Below are 24,154 nucleotides of genomic sequence, written 5' to 3'. Positions count from 1 at the left end.
GTGCTGAAAATGTTCATCAAGTTGCCGACGTGGGCTGACGAAGTTGGCGATCTGCTCCGCCGCTGGTTCTCAAATTGGGGTCTCCAGGTTTTTCTGAGCCATAGATTGGGGTCCGCAAAAATAAGCTATGCTGCAGCATTAAAAAAAATGAATGAAAAATTGCATCCCTACACGTGAGTACAAATATGCCAATTAGGAAAAAAAAAATCTGACAACTGCACTTTGATTGGCAGTGAAGTGCAGCCACAATGGAGGAAAACGCAGTACAACCCATGCGGTCTTTATAGGTGTTTGCTTTTATTTCCTTCCGCTCAGAGCTAGCCATAGCTGCTAGCCTAGTTCCAACCCCCTTGGCCCCTGACTCCAGTCGTCCTGGTGGGAGCACCCCCTTGATAGGATGAAACACACATGTCACGGAGATGCATAACATCCACAACTTCCGACGGAATTTGGACTTTCAGACCGAGTTAATCTCATCAGATCTGGGCACTAGTTTTTTTTTTTGTTTTTTTTTTTAAACTGCATATAACATACTGCTTTGTATCTAGTCAATCTTTGTCGGACCGGCTATTAAAATGCACCGCAGGCCATTCAATCACAAGTGGACAAGTACGTCGGCTCGCACCAGGAATTAGAATGCACCTCCAAATGCTTCTCAAGTGATAACTACTGACTGGATCTCAATCTCCCGTTCTATATGCAAAGTAAGTGCCCCCCCCACCTCCACCACCCTCCGCATTAGCAAGGATCAAGTGGCAACACAAGGGAGGGAATCCAATGAAACCTCAACATTTACGTCCATGCGATGGACTTAAAAGCATAGCATTGAGATGCAAGAACTTGGTTTGCTGAGTAGAAATCGATGCAACAATGTGTTTTGGGCTTATTTGGCATTCCACGCGCACCACAAAAGAGATTAATTACCAGCATTGAATACTAGGTGCAAATTCACAAAAAAAAAAAAAAAAAAAAAAAAAAAAGCCACAATGTACAGAACAAACGCTAACAATGACGTATTTTGTCACCAACGCAAGCCGTCGTTACACATGCAAAGGTCTATGTCACGACTCGGCCAGTAGATTGGCGAGTGGAGAAAGGGAGGCTCGAGCCGTTTCATGCAGTTAGATGAATTACTACCCCATGATGTTCCTTTTTTTTTTTTTTTTTTTTAATTTGTACTTTCCAAGACTTGAAATTTAGCCAAGCCTTCTCCATTTCTCCAGTGCCGCAGATAGGCTAACCCTCATTAATTAAACTTGCCGCTTCACATCATAAAGATCTAAAACATGACCAGCGGAGGCATCAGGTGTCATCAAAGACGATCACGGGGCTTGTGGGGGAAAAAAAAAAAGTTAATTATCCAGAGCTGTCAGATAGTTTGTTGAATATTTATGTGAATCAACAGGCACGCAAAACTGACACGGGTAACAAAGTTGTACAAGAAAGTTGAATTGATGGCATTCTGTTGCATCATGAATGCAGAGTCCAGGGGTGCTGCAATCCTTCTCTCTTGAATTAACAGTATGAAGTAACACGCAAAAGCTCCTTGTGCTCAAACATACCGTTCCGTTTGCTAAGCTCATTTCACCTTGTTCATAACTTAACTCTTCCTCCCGTATCCTCGTGTCCATTCACATGCTCCGCAGCCAAGCAAGGATTACAGTGGCCTCTATTGTGTGGCCAGAAGATTGTCTCGCTCATGCTGTTTCGGTAAAAGCTCAAACTGGCGGCGCAGGATTTCTGGTCAGAGCACAATGTTGCACTCGGTCCAAAAAGGAGGCGGCTTTGTTGTGCACTGCACACTAATGAGCACAGAGCTGCTATCACAAAAGGCCAGGGTGGTTGTTTGTAAATGTTTTTTTTTTTTTTTTTTTTTTTTTTTTTTAAAGCCAGGGTACAAGTAGCACCTCACAACATGTAATCAAGGAGCAACACGGCATCTTTCTCTCACTCTCTCTCTCTCTCTCTCTGTGTGGTTCACAGACCTTGATCGGACAGGAAGTCCAGCATGGTCTGCAGCAGGAAGGACAGGTGGCGTACGGAGAGGCCGGGGTTACCCATGCGGCGGGAGGCGTACACCAGCTCGTGCAGGAGACGCATTTGAACGGCAGCCCAGCCTCGGTGCGTGCCTGCATGAGAGATGACAAGCAGAAAAGTCAGCATGGCGACGAGGCTCGCTGGTGACATCTAACGTTCGGGTGTGATCATTTCGTCCGCGTTATATGCACAAACGATGTTGGATAACAAAAAAAAAATATACGGACGTTTTTTGTTGAAGTAGAGTTTCCATTCAGTACCCTGTAAAGTGAATTCAAAGATTTGTTTCTAAGTATACATGGTTTGAGGATTTTGCTGAAAATGTGTGAAAACTGTGACTTCTGTAGTACTCGCAATTGTGGAGGTATGGCAAACTGTTTTTCAACATTTTTGTTGAAAAACAGTTTGCCATTTTGCTTTGCACTGGCAACGTCACTTCAGAGTGCCTCGTTGTTGCAACATCGAAAAGCTTGCGACGAGCCTGTGGAATATATTGCGCCCCGCAGAAGATTCGAGCGGACATATTTTCATGGCTCAAACATGAAGTTATGTCGAAGCATATGAAATATGGAAGATAAAGTTGTTGTTTTTTTTTTCAGGTCACAGCCGACAGTTGAGCGGGGTGTGGATTTAGCGCTTTCAGCAAGCACGCCCACGGCGATTGAGAGCGGAGAAAATGGTTTGATTTTCCACAATGTTAAAGCCTCATTTCTTTAACTTTGTCGCCATTCAAATATGGCGGGGTTGTTAAGAACACTCTGCTCTCTGGGGTGTCAAATTAGTTGACACGGTCTTTAGAGTGTACAGATTCTGGAAAATTGGTTCTAGTCATTGCTCGTAGAGAGGTACTTCGACCTTACTCATACAGTATATCAAATCAATTTTCCCCATTGAGATGAATTGAAATGAATCCTTTCCGGCCTCTTAAAAAAAAAAAAAAAAAAAAAACATCTCCACAAAGTTGTGTTTTTAATCAAGAAAAAATAAAAATCTAATGAATGTTAAGAACTCAACTCCATTTTATGAGTATTATCTTGTTCTGGAGTGGTGACGGAAGGGTTCCCAAATGCAATGTTATTTTCTTGTGTGACATCCGGGTAAAAGAGTGTCATTTGCCGGGCTCGCTCATGACTCCAAAGTGCTCTTTCAGCGTGGTACCAACCAGAGTCAGTGACACCCTAAAAGCATACTAGCCTGAAACTAACCGTTATATAAGACCCTCAGCACCCCCGACGAGATTGCCTGCTTCACTCCCAGCTGTCCGCTGTTGACTCACCGAGTGGGGAAAAAGAAAGAGGAGCCAGAGGAAAAGGATGTGGCGGGAAGGGAGGCTGACAGGGACTGCAGAGGAGAGGCGGGCGAATATTTGAAAAACAATCTCGCTGAAACACGACTCGCAATATTGTCGAATCACATCTGAGATGCTTTTTACAGTAGTTGTCAGCGTTTTTTTTTTTTTTTTTTACCCCGCACTGAAGTTTATTCCTTCTGGCTTCTACTGCCTCACGAACAAGCACTAAACGCAATTATTTCGCAAGCTATGTTATCCATTGTGAATCTGTGTACATGAAGCGGCCTAAAAATAAATTAGCTGACTTCCATCTGGCTGCCGACACCGCCCATCCCAAAATGTCTCTAAGTGCCCCTTTAATACTGGGGAATATCTATTAAGTGCGCCATTAAAGGGAAAAATAATGCAAAAAAAAGTGAATTGTCGGATAAAATTGGGGAGGGGGTTGTAGTGAAAAGGGTGAGCTCACTGGGGATTTTAGCACGGTCTTGAGCTACTTATAAAGATATTAGTGCCACATCGCCGTCAAGCGCATCCGCCTCATTAGAATGCAACACCAAGCGTGCTGCTTGACAAACTTACATCTCACCCCCACAGCCTCAAGGCAGACAACACTATTTTTCCCCCCAAGTGCAAAGTCACACTTGGCCCCGGCATCAGGAACAATCCTAATCTGTACCCGATACAAGCTATACGCCTTCATATGGACCCATTTGTCTGCATGATGTTGTTAAAATGACTGCATTGTTGGATGAGAGGCATGAAGGGCCTCTTTCATTGCACTTTGATTTTGATCTACAAGGAGAATTTGATGGGTTCTTACCTGGCCCATGCCAACCATTTATCATTTTAATCGGTACGCGTGCATGTATTCAACTGCAAATTGATTCACGACGAATAAGGGAGACAGCGGAATCCCAGAAGCAGGCGACCCGCTGGAACTGCTGAAGTTGAAGGTCGCAAAAGTGGCTCATTAAACGGAGACATTGTGGAACCAATCTTTAGCTAATTCACCCACTTCTGCTCACAAGAACTTCAGAGTCAACCGGCAGCACAAAACTGATTGTGCTCCACTTCCGATGTTCCATCATATTTATAAAGGCTTTACTACAGTCACATCGCTTATTTGTGTGATTTTTATTGTAGCAGTAAAACCTGGGTGGCCACATTAACTGACTCATTCAACCTGCAGCTTGTTGCTATTCACCGCATTTAAAAAAAAAAAAAAAAAAAAAAAAAAAAAAAAGGGGCAAACGAGGCGAGCCGCTGTACGAGACGAATCCTCTTGCTGCGTCTCTTAAATAGCGATCATGGGAGATAACGCGGATGTCCCTGAGCCCTTGTGTTTCGATCTTTTATGCTGCGAGCGCTCAAAAGGCTGTGGAGTGGCTGCAAAGTGCCGAGGGGTTGAGAGTCTGCGGATCGGAGAGCCCTGTCACGGAGGCCCAACAAAAGCGGCCAGTCTCTTTTTTTTTTTTTTTCTTCAAGTGTTTGCTTGAATGCAGAAAAGCCTGAAGAGGCACTCCTGGAAAGACGGCCAAACCTGAGTATGTGATGGATGATAACCTTTGTCTGCTGAAGCTGTACGTTCTGCTACCAGTCGCAGTTCCAAAATGTGTCTGTATTAAATCGCTAAATGATCAAACTTAAAGAGGGTCTTGATATGGAAAATTGACTTTTGAATTGATTGTATACAAACAGATGGGTCTCCGGTGTGCCTGCCCACCAACCAAGTCAAAATTGCAACATTGTCCAAATCTAGGACGCTACATCAGAAAAAAAACTCAAAACTTTCCTCTGGCTTTTATGCTTATGGTCCAAGTCCTTTATATAATTAAATTCAATCGACACTGTTATCTGACTATCTCATCGTCCCCAACAAACAGACCGTTATGAAGCAGCCAATCTGCTCCACGTCTGACTCACTGGAAGCAACATCGCAAACACTCTATACAGTAGGGATGATGGACTTGCAATAACAAGCTCGCAAACTCTTGAAATAATCCCTTCAAACAGCACTTCTGTTTAATTTTCTTCCCGTCATACCATGTGTTCAACACTACCTTTACTGAAGTCCTTGGGGTCGAGGGAAAGGCTGTATCCGGGCAGCGTCTCCAGCAACAGCTTGTAGCAGGCCCTCCAGCCAGGTTCCGGGATGGTGGGGGCGACGCACTGCATGGCGGCGACGCGCTTGAAAAACGCTGACTTGCGGCGAAATCCAATCAGTTCGTATAGCTCCGACAGGATACTGTAGCGCTGGATCTTCTCCTCCTCGGATAGCTGAGCGGGGGTCACAAGGAAGAGCGAAGATTAGCCTGGGCTGTTTTAGGGTGAGCAATGTAGATTTGTAAATGTTGTTATTCGCGAATAAGGTTGCCCTTTTGCGATATTCTGTCATGTGGCAAAGATACAGTCAGAAATTGATTTATTTCACAATCGTGGCTACATGCTAATTTGACGGAGGACTCGCCTTTCTAATCACAAATCCAACAGCACCCATGTTAGATTTGTGATTGACAGTCAACATGGGGGAGGATAGACAAAAAATCACCCAGTCAAATAAGAAGAGTCCCACTAAGATTGCGTACCTGTCCCAGGTTGATGTAAACGGCATTCTGCAGGAACTCTGAAGCCTCTCTGGCCCGCTTCTGAATGGCCAACACCCGCACTGCCTTCACACAGGCCTCGAGCTCAATCACGCCCGCATTCTTATACTAACAAGGGAGATAAAAGGAGAGAAGGTTAATACGAAGCTAATTTTGACATCTGCTTCCACGTGATAATAACACAAACTCCCTTCTCGGAACTCTGGTACACAGGTGGTATGACAAACATGTTACTCTAATTCCAAGTTTTGTTTTTATTTGGTCTCCCCGCTTTTTGTGTGCATCCTGTCATTTCCACAGAGACTAGAAATGTGATTTATCTTTCCATCCATTAATTTTCCTCCACTTCCAAACTCCTTGTCTTCTTATTAAAATTCAATTAATAACTGAATAGCTGTGTAATTTCATTGTGAAAGAACTAGCTACGGGGGGGTTGCTGGTGAAAAAAAAAGGGGGGGGGGCAGCCAATTATATTAATGAAGATAAATCTCTGGATCCTCAACAGGTAATGAGCTCTCAGTAAGCTCTGAGGGATATACATGAGTTACAGTCCCACTCTGATGTATATTGTGTTTCAATACATGTTGGAAGTGCGGCAACCGCTGACTCATAAAGTTTGATCCCCCAGAGACTATATCGTGTGCGTGGCCCCCCCACCCCACCCCCTTTGTCCAAGTGAGTAATAAACAGCAGCTGTCAGCAACAACAATTCACGATATTGCCCGCAACGTCAGTCCTATCCATCTAATACTGCCCCCTGGTGCTTGGGATGCATATTACTAGTCAGACGACCATTTATGGCTTGCTACTATGAATTCATGATTTAGTCATCAAAAAAGAAAATCCTGACAAATAAATACTGACAACATGGATAACCATGATTCCACAAACACCTTGTGTGAATTTCACATGTGACATTTTTGAAATACCTTTCCATAGTAGGAGATTGCCTCTTTGTACTTCTCAATAATATCCTCCGGGCTCAGGCAGTTCTTCGCCCGTCCGATCTCGGCGCTGGTATCGGCACTTATGCCGTTGGCCGTGAGGGCGCCTGCACTCGGAGAAAATAGGAAGATGCGCCGATTAGTTTGGGACGGAAGGAGGCACGGCACGGTCTGCTGCCAGACTGATGAAATTGGGAGGAAGGAAGCCAGCAGAAGGGACTTGACTCCGCTGCGCCATGTGTGAATAATCCACAAATGCAAACAAAACACTCAGGCCAGCTGTGCAGAGTGTGTGTGGCGTATCTAATTTGTCATCAAGAAGCTTGCTTTCCAGAGTGGGTTAAACTCACACTTTATATGATTGAATACGAATGGAATCTTTTGCTTTTGTTTTTTTTTTTTAAGATAGATAGATTGAGACCCATCAAGAGGATCAAAGTTGTAGGTTGTGTTTTGCATCTGGTAAAACTGGATAAAAAGGAAAGCCAAGTTTCAGCTTCAGCAAAAGTGACTAGCAAGCGGATGCACCTTCGTCCACTGAAATCGTGCTGTGCTGTGTTGCGTTGCGTTGGGCTGGGCTGCCATCTGCTGGTGCCACTTAAACATATGGAAATAATTGCTTATATGCAAATAGTTTGGTCTCTGGAGTGACCGCCCAAGAATCAACTGCGAAACTCGACAAACAACTAAAAGGTGTCTGTCAGCAAGCCACTCTTTACTCTGATGTAACTGATAACTAATTTACATAATATCACCCACACACAATTTCTCCGCCCATGACCTGGGAGTCTTAACCCTGGGCTGGGTTAAGATCTGATTCTTTCAAGCGACAGACAAACTACAGAGAACCACTATCAAATCAATGCCAGAAGCTAAGCAGAGCCATCCATCATGTTGGATGCGCGGATAAGTGGGGAGTACCGTACTTGTTCTCGAGGTGGGTGTGATATTTGTGTTTGCTGCATGCGCCATATTCAATCGACAAGTGCAATTTGGCGGCGTGGTGATGAAGGAGTTTATTTGGTGGTTGTATTTCCTTGGGGTATTGTCACCCAAGCAGGCCGTAGATATCTATACTGTGTATGTTTAAGTTAGTCGGGAACTGCTTTCAATGGGACGTTAAACCAATGTCTCCGTTAACTATCCTGTCTCGAAGTGTAATCATGGCAAGCAACTTAAATTCACAAGAAAAAGAAATGCATTTTAAGAATGGCGCGAGAAAATTAAAAACGGTGAACAAATGTGGGGACGGCAAGGGCAATAATCAGACTAATAAACCACACTGAAAATAAATTTAAGGAATTCGGGTACTCAAGATTTGGGATGAAGGTTGGAACACATGCAGCCAGGCAGAAAGGGTGCGGCTGAAAGAGGCTACGTTTGGTTAGAAGCCATACCTGGGTCAATGAGAACCTCCTGAGCCCCTACAGAGAGAGAGAATCCAGGTTGACACAAAGAGTAATGTTAGCAGTGTTAGTCTCGACACTCCATTCAATGGGTTGGTGCTGCTCTGTTAAGAACTGTATTTGTAACCTTTTCCCCAACACCCGCCGCTAGTTATATATTCTTACAAAAATATACATACTCTGAAAAGTGCTCAGGTGTGAACAAGTGGTTTTCAAAGCCTAAGGCAGAGGACAGCTTTAGGTATATTTAAAAAAATAAAAAATGGGGGGGCGGGGGGGGGGGTGAACATAGTCCTGCTGTATAATTTAGTTACACCCCAAAGGCTTAATTCGGGAAGACATGCTGCACTCATATTTAATCAGACTATTATGTGGCAGGGAGCGCATCTTGGGATGCATACAGGATCTAAAAGCATTTGACATGAGGCAAGACAGGGGAAATGTTTTTTATTTTCACATATATATATATATATATATATATATATATATATATATATATATATATAAATAAAATTGAAGTGACTGTGGTGCTGCAGGGCTCATCTTGGCAGTGCCAGAAAGGCCGCTTGCCAAAAATCTGATCTGCTGTGATTGGGGTCGATAAAAGCAGACCTCTCCGACTGAGCCCTAATTATCAAAAGTGAATGAGGAACACTGGGCCCTTTATGATGAGCTCACTGAAGAGTGCAGCATGCCAATCAACTTCACAAAGGCCAATTTCAAAGTGAGACGGGGTTGATGTTGACTGGAACGCCATGTTAAAGTGCATGTTAATAGACGAGAAGCAACAGATAGAGACCATTTGTATCGTGTTAAAAAAATAAATAAAAAAGAAATAAATACATATTTGGCCCAGACATACAAGTTTAACCATATTGGGAATGCCACTTTCTTTGTCATGTCTGGTTTCATTCAATCCTGTCCAAATCTGAAAGCAGTTGATCATCTCACCTGGTCTGTGGCGTTTCCCTGCATCAGCTGGCTGCGATATATTTGCCTTGTGCCGAAGCGTCCTCCCCGCCGTGCCTCCGGGATAGTGGAATATGACGGATGCGGAACACAGGCCCTCCAACGCAGCTGGACAACAACAATAAAAAAACAATTAAAAAGGGAAACATTGTGGAAAATTGGATTTTGAATCTGTTGTATACAAATAAGTGGGTCTCGGGAGTGCCTGCCTACCTGCCAAGTGTGTAATTACACAACCAAGTACCGGGTACATCTTTTGTGAGGTGCCCATTTAAAAATAAATAATAATCACCTTTTGTCCGTTTTTGGTGAGACCGCTACTTATGACAACTGTGGTTTATTTGCTGCCACCTCGGCAGGGAATTTGTTACTTAAAGCAGAGGATCTGCACCATGCAGGCCAGTAGCTGCTGCCCACAACAGTGCAGTGCAAGTTAGCTTAGCGCTAGCGTTCGCGAGCAGCCGAGAAGGCAGGAACTCGGGGAGGAGGTGTGACGTGTACGCAACGCTTTTCTCTTTCTTTTCTTTTTTTTTTTTTTTAAACCTTATGTATTACACTCCATATATGTTATGTTGCATTTTGCTGTGTGAATAATCTTTAAGAGATAAACAAGTATACAACTGTGAATTCTCACGTTCACAATTGTCTAACAGATGACGAATATCCAGTCTTTTCCAAATTGGATAAATTATTGTTGTGAGGCCAATTAACCTTTGCGTAACCGTGAATTCCCCATGTCTACCATTATTTCATACTGTATATGAATTGGATATTGGCTGACAAGCGCAACCAGGAGTTGCGTCATGACACTTACCCCCCAACCAGAGGAAGTCATTAACGCCCCGAAGCAGCTCCACGGCCATGTGGTAGTGAACGAGGGCGTCTTGCAGCATGCCCGCTTGGAGACACAGGTCGCCGACGTGTTTCCTCATGCGACCCTGGCAGCGCTTCTTGTAATGCCTGAAGAGCAACGGAGGGGAGCTGGTGAGCGTGTTTCGAACAGGCGTCACTGAGACAGCAACCAATGTTTCTGCTACTGTCGAGTTAGATTTCAGATGGCTATCACGAGAGGAGATGTACTGAGGGGAGTGACACCACAGGCAAAGGAGAGCACTGAAACAAGGAGCTTCAAGTAGTTCTTTGCAGCCATTTAAAGGCAATCATAAAGCACTGGTGGGGGGTGTGGGGGGTCAATTAGGCATAGATTGAAATTTCTTATTTAGTTCAGTACATATGCGCTCCATCCGGTCGAACCAAATCTGTCTGTGTGACTTCATACGAAGGGAGGGGAAAAGCTTGGAATCTTGAGGTTTGGGATCGTCACCGGATACACTGAGGAAGGCTCATGGCTCACCTTTTCGCACCCAACAATAAACTCACAGGACAGTATGAAAGAAAAAAAAAAAGGCAGAGCAAAATAAAGCCAGGTGAACAAGCAAAAATGAAGATGGTAGGACAAATGAAACTTTTGAACATTTTCAACAAGGGTGTCCAAACCTTTTCTTCCAAGTGGTGTGCACAACTTTGACATGCTTTACCTTGAAATGATTCAACACATTAAAATCAATCAATGTGGGTCATATGTACTATGCCCTTTATATTTGCTGTTGGGCATTTGTGAATTCTTATATTTCTGTTTGTTTGATGAGAATGCCTATTTGCTGTTTTTGTGCTCAGGCCACAAGCAATAAAAGTCTTACTTTGGCACCATCTTGTGAAAATCTTGGTGACGGTGAATGCACCTCGTATACAGTCCAAGTGAAACTAAAAGTTAGTTACAGCCCACGTAGGTTCTTGCTCCAATTTGTTTGGACAGAAACCCATAACATTTATTATCGTGTGCAAATGCCAAAAGGACAACTCAGGACTTTCCATGCGAGTGTTTTGTTTCCCCGCGTGTGTGATGTCACATCTGTTTCTGCCAGCTTGTGGCTGGTATGCTAGCAAATTCTGTTGATGAGCCTCATGAGAACGTGGTTTGTGTTGAATAATTTCACGACTGAATACAGACGTGAAATTATCATAGGTTTTTGCTCGTGTTCAGTTTAGTATATGTGGTTAACTGCTCAAAAAAAATGGACAGCAAATGGGCCTCAGAGCTTTAGTTTGGACACCCCCATAAAAATTGCACTCACCTGCTGTCAGTGTCCAAACCCACAAAGTCCTTCTTCTCAAAGGGCACACAGAGCAGAGGGATCTTATCGCCCGACTTGTCGGTGGCACGGTCCAGCCGTTTGGACTCCAGGACGATAAAGATGGACTCCACAAAGTCCTCCACCTTCTTCTCCACGTCGGAGCAGTCTTCAAAGTCTGGGTAGAAGGCCACGTCCGTCCTCTGTTGCTCGGCGATCTCCCCCTGGAGCCCGAAAACCAACAACCTGGAGTCGTACAGCGTGGAGCCGTACACTTCCTTCTGGGTGTGGAAGTGCTCCGCCGTCAGAGGCCATTCCTTGGAGTCGCTGCAGGTAGTGATAGCCACCAGTCCCACCACCTTGCGGTGTGTCTGGAAGTCGCCCCACTCGTTGTTTTCGGACAAGTAGTGGTGGCGGTAGCGGATGTACAGGAGGCGCTGGGAGTCCCGGATGCTGACTTGGCTCACGCTGGCGATGCGCTTATAGATCTTGAAGAACTGTTCCTCGGGAACATTGCCGACCGGTTGGACCACCACCAAAACTGACTGATGGTCTTCAGCACATTGCATGTAGTCGGGGACACTCATTTTCCCATGTGGGTTTCCTTGAGGCAGAAGTACAGAAAGAGTATGAGGACCACGCTGAGAAGGAGGGGGGGGGGGAACCTGAAAACATGACTTTGCTGCGATATTTTTTCTGAAATACTGTAACTAATTTTTCAATTCGGCCTTGGTGTTCCATAAAGGGAAGTTAATATTATTGTTACATTGTAAGATTACCAAATTGTTTGCATCAAAATAGTTTGGTTCTCCGCTGGTGTCAAATGCAGGTGCAGAAAGTTTTTTAAAAAAAAACATTTTTTTTAAACTTGCCACTGTTTGGCTTTAGCCACAGGTGTTTCTACTCAAGATCACCTTTCTCTAACAAACGGATTCGAAGCACCTCTGACTAAAACCAAACTGGTGCAGGGTTTTTCCATTCCGGACATTGGATTTACCACCTCTCGTGATATAAGGAATGTCTTAAAATTAATATATGATTATTGTCCGCGAAAATACACAACTATTTCCTCGAAAAAAATGCATGACCACAAATAACGACGTTTATAAGTTGTATCATACATTGAAATGTTATTCAGCATTTTTCCTTTCGAAAAAGAAAAAAAGTCCTCAATAACAAATGATTATATTTTAATGACTTCTCAAAAATGCATGCTGTTAAAAAGTAATACATTTTATGAGTTTACAATTACATATTTAAGGTATAAACGACTATTGGTTCCAAGCGGGAACAATGTTCAACATATCCATTGAGAGCTCTCTCGTAGCTTAGCCAAATAGCCAGTGCACGATAGTTACATTGTCACACCCCCAGTGTTGACACAACGAACTGAAAACCATAGCACGCATTCTCGTACTCATATTTTCGACTTCCACCCGACTGACTTGACCACATTTATTCGTGCGTCTCGTTACCTTCACAGCAAGCTGTCAAACGTTGCAGCTTCCTTCTTCGGCTCACGGGTTGGCGACGCAAGAACAATATACTTTGTTGCTTTCAAAATAACACAGAAAACAAAAAAAGATGCCAAGTCGACCTAGTGTACAGCTAAATTATTTGACAAATGTTCGTAACAGCTACAAAAAACCCTTACAACAGAAACCATAGCAGCAGTGAATGTTAAAATAGAATGTGCTGAAAGCGACCCAAACGAATGTAATAGGCTTGCTTTTATTTTGAATACCCGAACCTTGATTTCCTGTTGCAGCGAGAACGATGATCCGTCTACTCGCAACGTCGGAACTTTTAGAGGTCCCCCCCCTCCATTTTATTGATATAAAAACAGTCCTTTTTCATAAAACATGAAAAATATTCAAAATTGATATTAAATATAAATTTTAAATTAACTAAAAAAAGATGTCTAATTAGAAGACGAAATATTCATATACCATCAAGGGTCCCTTTGTTTTCATCCTTGTGCTATGAATATATTGTTTTAGCGTTTTATCAAAATGTTAAATATTATTTCCCTTTTCCTGTTTTGCTGTACCGTCTCACATCTAATGTCTTTAAATTCCCTTTTGGGTGAATCATGTTGCTCTCTCAGAAATCCAGTGCTGAGATTCCTCCTTAAGCACCATACATACAGTCAAAAAAGATAAATAAATTATCCAAAGTATCTATATCAGAAAAACAAAAATAAAGCACAATAATTTAGCTCTACATTAAACCTCTGTTTCAGAAAAGCACCATAAGTATATATCGTTAATTATCTTAAAATGTCTTTCTTTAGCTTTCAGTGATGAAATTTACTTTGTTCTCATTCTAACACTATATTTTTAAAATTATATTACATATACAAATTCTTCCTTTTGAAATGTTGAATCATCTTTTATTGGAAAGCATTCATAAACACATAAATTGATAGGACTGATGTTGTGCTTCAAGGGTTATTTTTTTGAGTCAATGTTTAATCCAATCCAAACAGCAGAGCAACAAAGTGGCATTCTAACCGTATTTAAAAACATCAGTATGTAATATAAAAACTTCAGTAATACATTTTTCTGATGACACTGAGGTAAAGAACCACCAAAAGAAAATGTGATGTTTGTGATGTCATATTAAAGACGAAAGGATCAAAGATATTGAAGTAGAAGGGTCCAATATATTTATCAAGTCTGGCATATGAAAACTGGTTTCCAAAGGAGAGGTGAGTTGCTTTGTTTCTCTCAACTCTTCTAGTCCATGTTTCCAAAATATTTGTCATGTGTAAAACATATAACATGTAATTGATTTGGAATATGTTCAAAACTATTGTCATTAATTCTAACATGATTGTCAAAGCAATCTACACTTTTTGAAAGTCATGCCAACAACTCGAAATGTTGGAAGCTGTATGTGGTGAATTAGATTACAGCAGCTGAAACTATTGCAATAAACAAATAAAATTGGCCTATAAAGTGCATGTTGATGGGCCTGCTTTTAGTTAAACGGTCAATTCAAACCAAAGTGGAATAACAACTGACACTATGATTTCTATAAAATGGAGTGGAATTCCATTAAAACAGTGTTACCCCCCCTCCCCCCCAGCTCATCACCTAATTGTATTTGGCTTTTGCAGAATCAGTATCAGCCTGGTGGCCACAACAACCAGTACTCTTGTAAAAGCCATACCTGAAGTAGACAATGCCACGCAAAAGCACAGCAAGCGAGAGGCCCTGCAGCATAGAGGTGAGAGACAAGGGGAGGTAATACGACAGTCGTACTCAGTCGTGTTTGTTGCATGACTGCCACATATTTTTTTTTTCTCCCTTCCAGCTCAACATCGTCAAACAAATGGAGTTGGAAGAGCAGGATGAGCAAAAGGAAGTAAAATGGGACAACAAGTTCCAGTACTTGCTAACCATCATTGGCTTTGCAGTTGGACTTGGAAACATTTGGCGCTTTCCCTTCCTTTGCCAAACTTACGGAGGAGGTGACATGCCATCCTTTAGCCTCGGGGGGGGTAACGCGCTTTTGTGAAAACAGTTGAGGGTCTTACAAAGGGCCTCTGAGATCCTTTGGAGAAAATACACAAAAGATACCGTAATGAATTACAGACTTACAAGCCATTCGGTTTTGGGGGTTCGGTTCCGCATCAGGAAATTGAGTCGCGGTCATTCCCCCCGGCCCATTGTACACACATTACTATGACAACCAGGGGCAGAGCAGTGGGTGTCACGACAGGGCGAACTGCTACTTGGTCTCAAACGTAGCCGAATCTGAAACCAAGAGGAAGCGGCACGTCATTGGCAAGCTGCCAAACGCGATTAAGTAGCAAAACACAAAGACAATTTGGATGCTCGTCAGAATCTGCATGATCAGTTCATGCTCATCTGACAGTTAATTTGATTTTACACCTGAGTCGTACGCAGGTAATCCAGACGGCCAACTATTTGTACAACAGCATACATCATAATCTTTTCAGGTACCTCAGGTAAAAAAATCTTGCAAGATGGATCGTTGACAGAAGTCCAAATGTTGACCGCATTGGCAGGGGCCTTCCTCATCCCGTACCTGATCGCGCTGGTGACTGAGGGTCTCCCCCTGCTCTACCTGGAGTTGGCCATCGGACAGAGGATCCGCAAGGGAACCATTGGATCGTGGCGAGAGATCTCACCCTTACTGGGTGGAATTGGTGGGTGAGCGGAGAATCTCGGGATCCTTTTCTTGCCATTTCTGTTTGAATTCAGAAGAAATCGATATGGCGCTGACTTGTTTTCTTCTTACAGGCATCAGCTCCATGCTGGTATCTTTTCTGATTGCACTTTTTTACACCTGCGTCCTGGCTTGGGTGCTGTGGTACTTCTACAACTCGTTCAAAATCCCTCTGCCGTGGAGCCAGTGTCCGGCTAATGACACAAGTAATATGTGTGTGCGCGGAGAATGATAAGTCACGCTGTGCCGGCCATGGAAAACATGACCCGATAAGCCACATTTGATGGAAATAGGAACCCATAAGCGGCTCTAACCCTTTCAGGGACGACGGTTACAACAGTGGACAGCTTATCGTGTTCTCGGGTTACAGGGTGCAGGAAAGGGTTGAATCCATGAATTTTGTTGTTGGCGCTCGCTTTTACTGTTGACGGGACATGGAGCCTCCTCTACATATTTCACATGAAATGCAATTGTTGTATCACTGGGCATCCCCTTGCAGAATTGATGGCCGAATGCCTGAAAAGCACTCCGGTCAATTTCTTCTGGTACCGCGAGACCCTCAACATCACTCCTGACATTGAGACCAGCGGTTCTCTGCAGTGGTGGTTGGTGGTCTGCCTGGCCTGCAACTGGTCGTTGATCTATATCTGTTTCATCAGAGGAATCAAGTCCATCGGGAAGGTGAGCGGCTTGACGAAAAGTGTCCACAGTTAGTCTCGCGGTTGCGTTGAAATCTGGCTTTTGTTTATAGGCAGTATATGTGACAACCACGTTGCCCTACGTGGTTCTCACCATTTTTCTGTGCCATGGCCTCACCTTACCCGGAGCCATCGATGGACTGTTGTATCTCTTCACCCCTGACGTAAGTTTTCTCACTTTTGGGAGGAGAAACTTGAGAATGGCGGATCTGAACTCAACAGCCCGATGATGTGCGTTTCTTTCAGTGGCAGATAATGAAGAACCCACAGGTGTGGCTTGACGCCGCAACTCAAATCTTCTTCTCTCTCTCGTTGGCCTTTGGAGGTCTGATAGCGTTCTCCAGTTACAACAATGAGCAGTAAGAACTTGTCAACAAAGTAGACTGCGGATGGTCGGTGAGGGGCACTCTGTGAATTTTCTTGTCGTGTGCATATTAGCAACAACTGCGAGAAGGATGCCCTTATCGTGGGAATAATCAACAGTGCCACGTCCCTGTACGCATCCATTGCCGTCTTTGCCGTCCTGGGCTTTAAAGCCAACAACGACTTGCAAAACTGTCAGACGGAGTACGTGGCCAAGTTCAAGGAAATGTCCGGACAGCTTGACTTCACCATTTCTGACGAGGGTCCACTCAACTATAGCCTGTTGGTTGAGTATGTGAAGACAAATCCAGCAGTCAACTCCATGCTGTCACTGAGAGAGTGTAACCTAAACACTTTCCTTGACCAGGTAATTTGGATTGATTAGTGCTCTCCCAAGTCTTTACGGGAACGGTGTTAACCAATGTGGAATATGTTTTGAATGTTTCCTTTGAACCCCACCACCCTCGCCCCCCCAGAGTGCTTCTGGAACTGGCCTGGCTTTTATCATGTTCACCCAAGCAGTGCTGGAGATGCCATACCCGCAGGTGTGGGCGGTCTTGTTTTTCCTGATGCTCTTGAGCTTGGGCCTGTCCTCCATGTTTGGCACCCTCGAGGGAGTCCTCAACCCCATTCGTGAGCTCAACATTGTGCCCAAGTGGCTCCCTGTTGAAGTGTGGACAGGTACATCCAAAACCCATGAGAAAGTGGCGCTCAAGTGAGAGGATGTTGAAGATTCCGTCGTCGTCGTTTACAGGGCTGGTCTGCTTGGCTGCCTTTTTGATTTCTCTCATCTTCACCATGGGATCTGGGAACTACTGGGTTGAGGTGTTCAACACTTACGTGGGCTCCATCCCCCTCCTCATTATTGCATTTTTCGAAGTCGTCGGAGTGGCGTATGTCCACAGAATGAAAAAGTATGCATTTTCTTCAACTCTTGGATTGACTCGACTGTGTTTTGCTGTAAAAAAAAAAACCAAATTATAATAATTTTTGTTTTCTCTCTGTCCTCAAGTTTCAGTGACGACATCTTTTTCATGACCGGCAAGAAGCCCAGTCTTTACTGGAGAATTTGTTGGACTATTGTCAGTCCTTTGATGCTGATCTCAGTATTGATCGCCTACGTGGCACTCGAGGCACAGTATCCTCCCACCTTTGGCACGTGGAATCTGGCTTATGTAAGCAAAACTTCCATTTCTCACTGAGCTCAAGTTTTCAAATGCTCAAGTGTTGCCCGTGTGTGTCCTTTAGGAACTGTTCCCCCAAACTCAAGTCAAGCCCTACCCTGGCTGGGTGGTTGCCATCAGCGTGCTACTTTGCGCCTTGCCCGTGAGCGCCATCCCACTTGTAGCTTTGTACCACAGCTTCAAGAAGACCTCCAGCCGTCTCAACATCAACACATACAGGGTTTCGATGGAGAATTCCGTGCAGGAGGACCAGCAATAAATTAACGGCGGTCGAGATGAAGAATGGGAATGTCGCTTTCCCTAACCCAACTCTCTTTAGAGCATTCATTTTGGTGATGGTCACTACGGTGGCACGCTGGCCAATCAGTATCTTTTTTTTTTTGGGTGGAACTTGCTGTAAAAGGTTTGAGCAAGTTGATTTAAAAATCCGGCATGTACATTCATCCAATCTGAAGCAAAATGACACGGACAGCAAATTCTTTGGCTCGAGATGATGGTTCACCACTTTTTGTTAACCGGCTGTCATTTTTTGAGACTTTTGTCATGGAAAAATACAACAAAGTCTTTACTTTTTCATGGAAAAATACCAAGTGTAAATCAAAGTCCAGTACACTGTGTAGTAAAGTAGCTGGCCGATTTTCAAATTGCAATCTTTATTGATCTAGCGGCAGGTTTACTGGTGGTGTTTATGACAAATGGATCATCATTAAAAGAGCTTTGTGTTAAGTGTTGCCTCTGTGAGTTCCTGGATTGAGAAGGTGCAAAGTGAATATTCTTTTAAAAAATGCTTGATATGTCAGATACTGCTGCACAAGATTGGGTATTTATTGATTAGGGGAAAAAAGACGACCATGTTAGCATCCTGGGATGTCCTTGTCAACAGCCAAAGCAGGGAACACCTTTTGACCAGACTTGGCAAGAGCTCTACCCCCCCCAACCCCCCACATCATCATCCACCTTAAATATAGAATATACGATATAAAACCATACTGAGCGATAACGTCACTGGGTAAAATCTTTATCTGCAAAGGAGGAAATGCTGCAGATAGCAATGTGCACCCATGTGCAGAAAGCAGACCGAACCCTTGCAAACGCGGCCGTAAGTACCGCGTCGGCTCCAAATATCAGAACAAATTGTCTTGTACAGAAAGTTACGGCTGATAAAAGAACAATGGAAAGCGCTGATGGGCTAAATGGCCACGTCGCTTTGGCATTGAATGTTTTGCTTGCTTTGATGCATTCCATCCAGAATAGCTTGTTGCGGTTTGTTGCTCAAAAGTTACTGCTGACAAAAAGGTTTTACGTTCCAATTCGCATCACTTGAGGTCACCATAACATTGGCACTCCATCACGCTGGTTATCTATTAATCTGGGAGTTTCCACATTCCGAAATTAAATAAGCTTTGACTCGCTAAACCATCACGGTTTCCGTACACTGAGCTGTGACTTTTTTTGTTTTGAGCTTTCCCATGGCAGTTTTCAATTTCTGCACATTAGAACTGCAATGAGAGTGTTTTAGCTGCTGTTGATGCTGCCATAAGCTCTTGTAAAAGAAAAAAAAAAAGTCTTATCTCAAAAGAGTCTTTCCTGATGACACAAAGATTCAATTTAAAAAATGAATTGCACTTTGCGTCATCCGAACCAGTAACCTGACTGGAAGCTGCTGATAGGACATTGGAGGACAGCCCCCAAGGGAGGCAGACAGCTGATAAAAGACAAGCCCCACACATTAAAGACCGCCACACTCAGGTGAGACTAGGGAGAAGACGGCTCAAATAATAACTTAATAAATCCAATTTTTTGACCACGTTTTACAATTGAGGGACTTTGGCGCAAAGATGGACAAAACGAGAGATGTGCAAGAGGAGGTCACGTGGAACAACAAGATTGAATACATGCTGACCTCCATTGGTTTTGCGGTTGGGATCGGCAACGTTTGGCGCTTCCCCTACCTTTGCCAAATTTATGGAGGAGGTGAGTTACTTCTTATGCTTCCCACGTTCCGTCAAGCGATTTGTGCAGGCCCCGGCACAGTATTGATTCACTTCCTCATAGTTGTCAGTGAAGGTCAAGCTGAACAAACATGGACCCGCGCTAACGTGCGGCGGGGTTATCGGCTTTATTAGCTCACGTATTTACTCTCACGGGAAGTGTTGCGCAGGCTCAATTTGACCAATGCTTAACCGCAATTTAAAACTCGCTTAGGGCATCGGATTAGAAAAACGATCCCGCCGTCACATTTATCAAGATGAGCTCCACTGATTCTTCATGAGCACAAATGTTTCCACCCTCAGGAGCGTTCCTCATCCCCTACCTGATAGCGTTGGTGTTTGAGGGTCTCCCGCTGCTCTACTTGGAAATGGCGATTGGACAGAGGCTCCGCAAGGGAAGCATCGGAGTGTGGAAGAACATCTCGCCCTTTCTGGGCGGAGTTGGTGGGTGTCCCGGGACATTTCTGCAAATATGGCATAGTTTTGAGACCGGAGTTGCAAATTTCCTGCTCATATGCAGAGAAAGAGTACAACAGAAATTTCTTGATTAAACGTGACGGAGCTCATGATGTTCTTTTCTCCATGTAGGCATTGGCTCGATGGTTGTATCGTTCCTGGTGTGTAATTTCTACAATACCATCCTGGCCTGGGTCTTTTGGTACTTCTTCAACTCCTTCCAGAACCCTTTGCCGTGGAGCCAGTGTCCACTCAACATCAATCGTACAGGTAATTCATGCAAAATGAGTTTTTATCTGATCAATCAATGGAATAATAATGTACACTGGCTCACAGTCAGCTGTCTATAAATCATCAAATGGTTTGGATCCTGAATGCATGAATGAAATGCTGATTGAATATAAAGTCAGCCGGCCAATTGGGTCAATTAGTGAAGCCCAGAGTTTAAAGCAAACATGGTGACGCTGCATTTAGCTGTTGTGCTGCACGCCAATGGAATGACCTGCCAACAGAAGGGAAGTCAGCGCCGAGTGTAAATGTGATCACTGTAGCCCAATAGTGGTGACACAAAATTAAGAAAGCAAATCTCTAAAAGTTTGGATTGACGTTAGTACAGGACGGAAACTGATCTATAAACCAAACGGAAATCATTCATCACAATAAATTGCTCTTGCTTTGTTACCTTACCCTCGATCCACGCAGGCTTGAATGAGGAGTGTGTGAAGAGCACCCCAGTCAATTTCTTCTGGTACCGTCAGACCCTGAACATCACCACTGACATCGAGACAAGCGGTTCTCTGCAGTGGTGGTTGGTGGTCTGCCTGGCCTGCGCCTGGCTCACGATGTACATCTGTATCATCAAAGGGATCCAATCCATGGGAAAGGTCAGTGGATCGCCGACACACCGAAGATCAGTTCCGTGCATCTTTCAATGAATGTTATCCATTTTAGGCAGTGTACGTGACGACCACTTTGCCATACGTGGTACTCACCATTTTTCTGGTCCGCGCCCTCACCCTGCCCGGAGCGACAGACGGACTGGTGTACCTCTTCACCCCTGATGTGAATATCCTCATATTTTGGGGGCGGATACGTGAGCATGACAGCTCCAGAGTCAAGAAACCTGATGTGTGTTTTTTCAGTGGGAGATACTGAAGGACCCCCAGGTGTGGTTGGATGCCTCGACTCAGATCTTCTTCTCTCTCTCGGTGGCCTTTGGAGGTCTGATAGCGATCTCCAGCTATGCTAATGAGAAGTAAGGACGACGCCATTATTGTAGAAAAAAAACCTTGAGGGGATTTGCGGAGTGCGCTCTTTCATCTGGACTGCTCTGTGTGTATTAGGAACAACTGTGAGAAGGACGCCGTCATCGTGGGACTGATAAACAGCGGCACATCCCTTTACGCTGCCATATCCATCTTTGCCATCCTGGGTTTTAAAGCCAACGCCGGTTTCAATTCCTGTCTGAAAGAGTACGTACAGACGTTCAGATCTGTTCTCAGGGTATTCACTTGATCGGAATTGAACTCGTTTGGGAGCCGTTTTAGAAACCAGACTACGGACGGTAACGGTTTTGAAAGACTGATACTATTGGTGGTTTGAAGGGGGGGAGGGTGGCTCTAACTTAGATAAACAGTCGAGTTTCCACATCAACACCCAGACTAGTGCTGTCCGTCCCTAGCTTTGTGCATGAACTGATAAAGCCTGCTTGGATGAGAGGCGAAAAGTCCTCGAAGACGACCAGAACAGTCCAACCGCGATCAATTAATAAATGCCCGGAGAATGAACGACCCGGATGAATGACAACATCCGCAGGCACGTTAAGATCTAATGACCAAGCTGCCTTGTAACATCCAAAACGTTTTATTTTCAGAAACATCTTGGTTTTGACCAACCACTTTGAGTTTTCTGACCAGAATATAACAGCGGACAACTATGACCACTGGGTTGAGTATCTGAATCAGACCAATCTAGATGAGCTCGCCAGCCTGCAACTGAGACCCTGCAAGCTGAAAACATTCCTTGACCAGGTGACGTGATTCCAAACGAGCGTCCATGCGTGCGCTCTCACGGGTTGTTGCCGGCCCTCTGCTCTCATCGAATTTAATTGCACTCAATGTACCAGACAAAAATGTGAAATATTTCTTTTTAATCACAGAGCGCTTCTGGAACTGGCCTGGCTTTTATCGTGTTCACTGAAGCCGTACTGGAGATGCCGGGCTCGCAGTTATGGGCGGTATTGTTTTTCCTCATGCTCTTCAGCTTAGGCCTATCCTCCATGTTTGGTAACGCTGAAGGAGTCCTAAGGCCCTTCTGTGACCTCAACCTGGTACCCAAGTGGGTACCCCAAGAACTCATTACAGGTACCTGAAATTTACAGTCGGCGCTCAAAAGTCAAAAGAGCATGTTTGTTTCCAGTCAATGATTTTTTTTTTCTTTTCTTTTCGTGACTTTTCAGGGGCATTCTGCTTGATGTCATTTTTGATTTCGCTCATCTTCACCATGGGGTCGGGCAACTACTGGGTGGAGGTCTTCAACAGCTACGTGGGCTCGGTCCCCCTGCTCATTATTGCCTTTTTTGAGATCATCGGAGTTGTTTATGTCTACGGAATGAAAAAGTATCGATTCGTTTTTCTTTTACGCGATGCAACTCAGCCCCCCCCGCAGTGCAATAATCAACTGTGTGTGTTTTTGTTGTGTCCTCAGTTTCAGTGAAGACATCTATTTCATGACCGGGAAGAGGCCAAATCTTTATTGGAGATGTTGTTGGACTATCATCAGTCCTTTAATGCTTAAGATAGTGTTGATTGCATATGTGGTCCTCCAAGCCCAGAAACACCCCACATACCCTGCGTGGAATCCTGATTACGTAAGTAACCCCTCCCCCTACACCCCCCAAAAAATGATATATGTATTGGGTGGAGTTTTAACACAGTTGCATCCTTTGCTTTAGGAACTCTTTCCCAAAACAGAGGTTAAGCCCTACCCAGACTTTGCGTTTGCCGTAATCATCCTCCTCTGTGCCATGCCCGTGGTTTCGATCCCACTCGTGGCTCTCTACAAAGGAATCCAAAAGGTCAGGGAGAGGTCTTCGTCACGGGAGGGACGAAACCCGTACGGCAATGACGCTTTTGAGATCGAAGCGCAGTGACATCGGGAGCGGTGACCTGTGCATCTGTTGTCATGAACTACGTTTCCATTCCTGAAAAGGAGCCTCCTGAGTACATCATTGTCAGAGAGAAATTGCTTTCTTTTATGAGTGGGAAGGCATGCTGGCATCATGACAAAGGATCCTTTTTCTTTTTCTTTTTTAGACAAAGGGTGTTGATAATTCGGTCAATAAAAAAAAAAAACTGAGCGTATTTACACATTAAAGTACACAAAGGCAAATCTGGCGTTACACTACAACACTTAAAGTCGTTACTCATAAACAAAATACTTTTGACCACGCCAACTGAAACATTTGCATCGTGGCAGTAAATCTCAAACATACCTAAATTGCTTTCTTCGACATTGACATAGAAAAATACCACAAAGCATAAATCGTAACCCAGATGGACAAAGGCTGTCAATTCCATTGTACAGCCCGAGGTTTTTTTTTTTCTTTCACAGAACCAAATGTCTTTACCGATTGTTATTTCAACACTTGTCGCAAATCCTCACATCCAAACCTGTCAGCTGCTTATGGCTATTGTTTTTTTTTTACCGGGAGACTTTATCAAAATGAGTTAACACAAATATATTTAAGTTCGAATGGTCAAGAATTCCACAGGGATCCTGGGTCTAGCTGCTTGTCTCACCCTCGCCAGTTGCACATCTCCCAGACGGCTCTCCAGACTGCGCTTCCCTGTCAAGGAGCAGACATCATTATATATATATA

The 24,154-nt window shown here is 44.0% G+C and overlaps 4 protein-coding genes across 6 annotated transcripts in view; 2 read left to right on the top strand and 2 right to left on the bottom strand.

Moving 5' to 3' along the window:
• Positions 1 to 13,070, bottom strand: part of trappc9 (trafficking protein particle complex subunit 9) — an 85,876-nt gene extending 72,806 nt beyond the window's left edge. Inside the window, exons 1-9 of one of the 3 annotated variants that reach the window (XM_019876285.1) lie at positions 12,803 to 13,070; positions 11,389 to 11,989; positions 10,068 to 10,213; positions 9,236 to 9,361; positions 8,276 to 8,302; positions 6,864 to 6,985; positions 5,917 to 6,042; positions 5,392 to 5,608; positions 1,986 to 2,129 (exon numbers count right to left, since the gene is read on the bottom strand). In XM_019876285.1, the coding sequence (XP_019731844.1) occupies positions 1,986 to 2,129; positions 5,392 to 5,608; positions 5,917 to 6,042; positions 6,864 to 6,985; positions 8,276 to 8,302; positions 9,236 to 9,361; positions 10,068 to 10,213; positions 11,389 to 11,989; positions 12,803 to 12,806 (1,513 nt within the window). In that variant the 5' untranslated portion in view covers positions 12,807 to 13,070. The remainder of the gene's footprint in view (positions 1 to 1,985; positions 2,130 to 5,391; positions 5,609 to 5,916; positions 6,043 to 6,863; positions 6,986 to 8,275; positions 8,303 to 9,235; positions 9,362 to 10,067; positions 10,214 to 11,388; positions 11,990 to 12,802) is intronic. The other 2 variants (XM_019876286.1, XM_019876287.1) reach the window with 2 other exon arrangements.
• A 908-nt stretch (positions 13,071 to 13,978) lies between these two features.
• LOC109519627 (sodium-dependent neutral amino acid transporter B(0)AT3-like) lies at positions 13,979 to 18,550 on the top strand. The gene is made up of 13 exons (XM_019876288.1): positions 13,979 to 14,095; positions 14,507 to 14,616; positions 14,704 to 14,860; positions 15,422 to 15,562; positions 15,657 to 15,788; positions 16,082 to 16,263; positions 16,334 to 16,444; positions 16,527 to 16,639; positions 16,719 to 17,010; positions 17,120 to 17,324; positions 17,398 to 17,557; positions 17,656 to 17,818; positions 17,892 to 18,550. Exons 2-13 carry the CDS (start codon positions 14,572 to 14,574, stop codon positions 18,084 to 18,086), a joined length of 1,896 nt encoding a protein of 631 aa, XP_019731847.1. The 5' UTR covers positions 13,979 to 14,095; positions 14,507 to 14,571; the 3' UTR covers positions 18,087 to 18,550.
• Positions 18,551 to 19,498: 948 nt separating this feature from the next.
• slc6a18 (solute carrier family 6 member 18) lies at positions 19,499 to 24,035 on the top strand. Its single transcript, XM_019876266.1, has 12 exons — positions 19,499 to 19,801; positions 20,122 to 20,262; positions 20,407 to 20,544; positions 20,977 to 21,158; positions 21,226 to 21,336; positions 21,417 to 21,529; positions 21,618 to 21,746; positions 22,148 to 22,304; positions 22,433 to 22,637; positions 22,733 to 22,892; positions 22,981 to 23,143; positions 23,228 to 24,035. Exons 1-12 carry the CDS (start codon positions 19,666 to 19,668, stop codon positions 23,423 to 23,425), a joined length of 1,833 nt encoding a protein of 610 aa, XP_019731825.1. The 5' UTR covers positions 19,499 to 19,665; the 3' UTR covers positions 23,426 to 24,035.
• Positions 23,971 to 24,154, bottom strand: part of tert (telomerase reverse transcriptase) — an 8,356-nt gene continuing 8,172 nt past the window's right edge. Inside the window, exon 16 of the mRNA XM_019876265.1 lies at positions 23,971 to 24,121. Within this exon, the coding sequence (XP_019731824.1) occupies positions 24,018 to 24,121 (104 nt within the window). The 3' untranslated portion in view covers positions 23,971 to 24,017. The remainder of the gene's footprint in view (positions 24,122 to 24,154) is intronic.

Source organism: Hippocampus comes, unplaced genomic scaffold (assembly GCF_001891065.2).
Source record: "Hippocampus comes isolate QL1 unplaced genomic scaffold, H_comes_QL1_v1.1 scaffold244, whole genome shotgun sequence".
In the NCBI taxonomy this organism is placed as follows: domain Eukaryota; kingdom Metazoa; phylum Chordata; class Actinopteri; order Syngnathiformes; family Syngnathidae; genus Hippocampus; species Hippocampus comes.
The sequence above is the reverse complement of the archived record's forward strand: the minus strand, read 5'-3'. Positions and strand labels throughout refer to the sequence as shown.